The sequence below is a fragment of the Neoarius graeffei genome, chromosome 20 (assembly GCF_027579695.1).
Source record: "Neoarius graeffei isolate fNeoGra1 chromosome 20, fNeoGra1.pri, whole genome shotgun sequence".
Taxonomy (NCBI): domain Eukaryota; kingdom Metazoa; phylum Chordata; class Actinopteri; order Siluriformes; family Ariidae; genus Neoarius; species Neoarius graeffei.
In genome coordinates this window covers 51,442,273-51,448,272 of record NC_083588.1, presented here as the reverse complement: position 1 = coordinate 51,448,272, position 6,000 = coordinate 51,442,273, and the positions used below count along the sequence as shown (strand labels likewise).

General features: G+C 38.5%; 1 protein-coding gene across 1 annotated transcript in view; it reads left to right on the top strand.

The window, feature by feature from the left end:
* Positions 1 to 514: 514 nt before the first annotated feature.
* LOC132868777 (alpha-2,8-sialyltransferase 8F-like) overlaps positions 515 to 6,000 on the top strand; it is a 29,468-nt gene continuing 23,982 nt past the window's right edge. The window contains exon 1 of the mRNA XM_060901947.1: positions 515 to 714. Coding sequence (XP_060757930.1) covers positions 620 to 714 — 95 coding nt within the window. The 5' untranslated portion in view covers positions 515 to 619. The remainder of the gene's footprint in view (positions 715 to 6,000) is intronic.

Here is a 6,000-nt window from a genome sequence, read left to right as displayed (position 1 = left end):
CGTCTGTCGTCAGTCACTTGGTTTTCTGCTAAACGATACATGCTTCGAAATGGGGCTTCATCTGACACACCCCCTTTTACTTGATATGTGCTTCAGAACCTTGGCTTCAGAGAGACCATCACTACCTCCCAGTCGAGAGTGTCTTCCATGAGCTAATTCAGTCCCAAGCACTCATGTTACTGAAGTGAGAGATGGAGCAGTGGGCTAAAATGGGGTCAGGGGGTGCAACAGCTTGCTATTTCAACAGGAATAGACCAACACAGTACGGCAGGCCAAGCCATAAAAGAGGAAGAATAGAGACACTGTCAGAGAATAAAGGAAGAATGAGAGAGAGAGTGAGAGAAAGAAACAGAGAATAGATTAGGCTGGCAAGCTGAAAAGGAGTTTGCCTGAACATGAGGGTACACAGTGGACAGTTGGACAGAACTGTACAAAGAAGTAAACAGAGAGAGAGAGAGAGCGCTTCAGATATGAAAGACAGGTTGAAACTAATGAAAGCGAGAAAAGGGGGTGGTGTTAAAGAAAGAATTAATGGAATGAGCAAAAGGAAGACTGTCAATATAAGGGTGTGCAATTATATGCTGAGAACAAGTGATTTCAAGACCGTGCCGGTACAGATATGAAGTTGCTTTTCATCAGGCTCGTATACCTGCTATCTATCATCTTATTCGTGTCCTTCAGCAGTGTGCTGCTTTGGGACAACTTTTCCAAGAGGTGAGTGTCTGATCCTGATCTTTTTTAAAAGATTAAAACACACACACACACACAATGGCTGCTAACATTGAGTAGTTTATTTTTTGCAGTAATGCCTTAACACAGAAATTAAAATGAATAAATCAAAACATGGAGTGGCACGGTGGTGTAGTGGTTAGCATTGTCGCCTCACAGCAAGAAGGTTCTGGGTTCGAGCCCAGTGGCCAACAGGGGCCTTTCTGTGTGGAGTTTGCATGTTCTCCCCGTGTCCGTGTGGGTTTCCTCCAGGTGCTCTGGTTTCCCCCACAGTCCAAAGACATGCAGGTTAGGTTAACTGGTGACTCTAAATTGACTGTAGGTGTGAATGGTTGTCTGTGTCTATGTGTCAGCCCTGTGATGACCTGGCGGCTTGTCCAGGGTGTACCCCGCCTTTCGCCCGTAGTCAGCTGGGATAGGCTCCAGCTTGCCTGTGACCCTGTAGAACAGGATAAGTGGTTACAGATAATGGATGGATGAGTGTTTTGCTGGGAAATACACCACTCGTATTTTTCATATGAGCTCCACGTGGGACATGGAGAACCAAAATGGTGAAATAAATCTCTTTATTTTTTTTGCGGTCAAAATCCTGCTCTCTGATTGGCTGGCGAGCGGGTCCATATCCTACGATACGGACCCTGGTTACAGACCCCGGTTACGGACCTCTGGCGACTCGCTCGTTCACCATAACAATAAACATAGTAGCATTTTTTGTCAACATTTATCTTTTTTTATAAGATTTATTTATAAGATTATCAAAAATCTTATAAATATTTGCCAGCATTTCTCAGGAGAATAGCATTAATTTTACAGCATGGATAGTGATAATGACATTCTTCACAGCGAAAGCGAGTTTTACTACCCTGAGGGAGAAGAAATAAAAGAAAACATTTCAGGAGGAAGCTAAAAACCTGTAACTGTTGCTAACACAGAGCCAAAACATGGCTGAATCCTGAATGATTCTTATTTGTATAAATAGGGGACTACATAGGTGGCAAAATGTAGTTTTTTTCTGCCATGGAAGTGCACTTGTATACTGAGGAGGAAGCAATGTGCATTACAGCCGTGAATGAGAATTCAAAATGGCAGCTCGGCTCCGTTTTCCCTTTCGGGCGCTCTCGTTTTCTGTTAGAATTTGGCAAAGAAAAAAATATATATATTATTTACCAGCTTCAGGTCGGCCCATATGGTGAAATACCGTGACCTCGGCCTTAAATACTGACCTCGGCCCAGAGGGCCTCGCTCAGTACTTTCAAGACCTCGGTCACGGTATTTCACGATACGGACCTCCCAGCTGGTAAATAACATATATATGTATGTATGTTACTCATGAAGAAATCGATGAATTATTTTGATAAATTTGGGGAGTTTTTGTTTGTAAATGTGTCTATATAATCAAAAGAAAATCACACACTGGCCTGAAGATATGAAGTTTGTCTTCTAATGTTGAAAAAGTTGAGTTTTTCATATGAAATAAATCCTGGACCTGAGTAACATTCCTGATATTTCACTCTGATGATGTCACCGTTGGTGTTTTCCCACTGACTTGATCTACATTGTCAAAATGGCAAACAGGCTCAAAATTAAAATTCTTTTGATTAGCTTGCGTTTTTTGTGGGGGGTTTTGTGGATATGTCTATATAATAAAAGGAATATTACACAGTGATGCAAAGATATGAAGTTTATCTTCTGATGTTGAAAAATATTTCACTACACTCACTCGTGATATATCCATTCACCACTCGAAGATAAACTTCATATCTTTGTGCCACCATGTAATATATATCCCATTTCCAGTATCATGAACCTTGATTGGAAAAGTCCACCTTGAATTGAAAATCAGTTGTAAATGAATATGATGAATGTTGATGGAAGGGACCGGAGTGACCTGCTTAAGGGACATAATCATCTGCCAATTTATGATGTGTTTGTCTTGTCCCCTTCTCAAGGCTGCATCCCAGTCGTGCGTCCTAACCACTTTTCCTTGACCTTGATGGAAAACATCATGAGGTCAAGGAAAGATGTGAAGGAGAATTCATAAGGTTGTAGGTGGTATTAAGAGAATCTGACTGCACAGGATGGTCCGGTGTATCCGATGGTAAAGGAGATAGGAAAGGAAGCACTGAAGCACTTAACATAGCGCACTGGTTCTTAATCATGCTCATGGGGTCTCCTGCTCTGCATGTTTTCCAACTTTCCCTGCTCTACCTACACAGTTAGAAATAGGGGTACAGCAGGAGTCCATTTCTGTTCCCCGAGGTACAATCTACACTAATGTACCCCTACGGCTCATTATTGGACTTCAGGGTTACTATGTGTACCTTTTTAGGGCCAAAAAGGTACATATACTGTATGTTCTCAATCAGTATATAAAGAGTATAAATAAGTACCCGAGAGAGTACTGTGCTGGTGACAAGCCATTGTACCCATATGATGTGGTTTGTTTTTTGAGTGTACCTGACTGAACTCCTCAGTGGCATTTTCAATTTGGCATTTCAAAGAAAAATAAATCTTAAAGCGCTCATGGGTGGATTAATAACGTCTAGAGACATGAAAGAATGTGCTCACATGCATGACTTTGGTTCTTTTGTACGGTCTATTATTGAGCTAGTATCATATCATATCACCTTGGCACGGAACATGTTCATATGTACGTCCAAGGTACACTCACATGACTCATGGTTTAGTTCCTTCTCTTCCATTTACACAAGTATTTCCATTACAGGCATTCTGGTATGTTATTAAGACTAAACCTGCATGTCTTATTGTGCTTGTACTTTAAAACAGCTGACATTTAGCTTTGTAGTGTCATTATTTTATCAGTTTGTCTTGAAGTATTGAGTTGCAATAAGAGCATGCTATTGCAATATTCATTATTATGTGGCTCCTTAATGTTATTTATTCTATCAAGATTGCATCTTCAGGTGAATCTAGAAGTTGATCTAAATTTTATCGATGAAAATACATGCAAAGTCAAAACTGACCTGAATAAATTAAGTAAATAAAAAAATAATCATGTATTTCTTATGATATAACAGTTAGATGTAGAATAACAGATAAGCTTCTTATCTTTTCTATTCTTATCATTGAAATCAAATAGATAAAACCAGCCCAGCTTGGCAGGTTACCAAGAAAGTGGAAAGTGCAATGTCGTTCGTCCTGTAGATCTTCTTGTTTTGGAAAATCTACTGTTGTCATTGTTGTTTTACAAAGCTGACACTCTTTCATAAATGTTAAATGTCTCCTGACAGAAAGCTTCACCATTTCGAGAATGCTTCTTTGTTTAATAATAATGCATTATTTAATCCCTTTATTATTAATCTTCGATTACATGGCGCATCAACCACACCATGTAAATTAATTGTTGTTTCTAAAGAAATGATAATATACTGGAATGAGCACATTAATATAAACTTGTCATTTGAATCAGATCAGGAACGACAGTCAAAATCTGCTGTTATAGAAAATTAATCAACACCACCTGAATCAGAGTCGAGATTACAACAGTGCTGTGGCATAAAACACTTTTTATACTGCAGCAACTGTAGGTAATTTAGGTCAGTAAATAATTTATTCAGAAATATAACGGTAATTATTTTTAATTATTTCTAATTACGTTAACACACCACTGCGGAAAAACATAATGGAATAACATGGAACTGGAAAAAGAAACTTTTTCCCCTCAGGTAAGGCTGTATTGTAAGGTTTGCCTGTCGACATGGGGGAAAAATGTTTCATCATGTACGTAAAGAATAAAAATTTTATAGACTCCTTTTGAGATATGCCTTTGTTGTTTTACATCAAAAACATATAACTCTTACCACTGCTTTTTTTTTTGTCTTTCCTTGTTGCACCTACAGTGTATGGATTCATAACTTTGCAAAGCACATCTGTGGTGGCAAATAAGACAAAGCTCTGACACGTTTTCATTAGCAGCACTAAAGATTTTTATTTTTCACATTTCTTCTGCGTTTGAATGATTTGTCGTCTAAAAAAAAAATCATGTCAATAAAGCAAATAAATAATAAATTCACCAGGGGATATTTCCGCCTGTAAATATGTATACACTATAGAGGTAAATGAATATGAACACATTATTCAGAATGAACAGATCATGTGTTTGAATCAGATGGATGCGAATAGGGTGTGCACATGATTTTTTTTTTAATTATTATTAAAGAAAGCTTGCCATGGCATTTGGTTATTTGGTTGTGACTTTAGGTGTGGTTAGGGACTGGGATCCCACAGCATGCAACAAAAAAGTGAGGTAAGCAATAGGTTTTTGCTTTCTTGTAGTCAAAGTCTATATTTATGGTTATGTTTATTGGCATGTGTTTAGAGTATTCATTTATTCATCCCAGGTTACCGTTTGGTCAGGATGGTTTAAATTCAGCTACTGGTTTGTTCATAGATAGATAGACTGGGAAATTGTTTTGTTGCAGTAGATATTCAAAAAGAAAAAGACACACTGTACAACATAAAATAGAATTTAAAAAAAGATCCCAAGAACAAGCTGACGATTCAATATACAGATAAAAATGTAATGATAAAAAATATATATCTATATAGGTACTTTGAACATGTGAATGTGCATTAATAGAGCTAAAAACAAGAATTGTGATAAATGAAATAAAAACTGCAAAAGTGGCAATATTAAATGGAAGATAGATAGATAGATAGATAGATAGATAGATAGATAGATAGATAGATAGATAGATAGATAGATAGATAGATAGATAAAAATTAACTCTAACAGTGCAAATGACAGTAAATAAATAAGCTCTGGTGGTGCAAAAGTTACGGAGGACCAGGGTCATAAACAGGACTATACAGCAGAGAGGTCAGAGTTATTGTACAGGATGATGGCTTGGGGCAGGAAAGATTTCATGTTCGTATTTTGGAAAGTAGGCGTCATGGTGGTGTAGTGGTTAGCACTGTTGTCTCACAGCAAGAAGGTTCTGGGTTTCCTCCGGGTGCTCCGGTTTCCCCCACAATCCAAAGACATGCAGGTTAGGCTAATTGGTGGCTCTAAACTGACTGTAGGTGTGAATGTGAGTGTGAATGGTTGTTTGTCTCCATGTGTCAGCCCTGCGATGACCTGGCAGCTTGTCCAGGGTGTACCCCGCCCCTCACCCATAGTCAGCTGGGATAGGCTCCAGCTTACCTGACACCCTGCACAGGATAAGTGGCTAGAGATAATGGATGGATTTTGGAAAATAGAACCAACTAAATATCGCAAGTACGTACAAGCAAGGATCTCCTTGTGGTTCA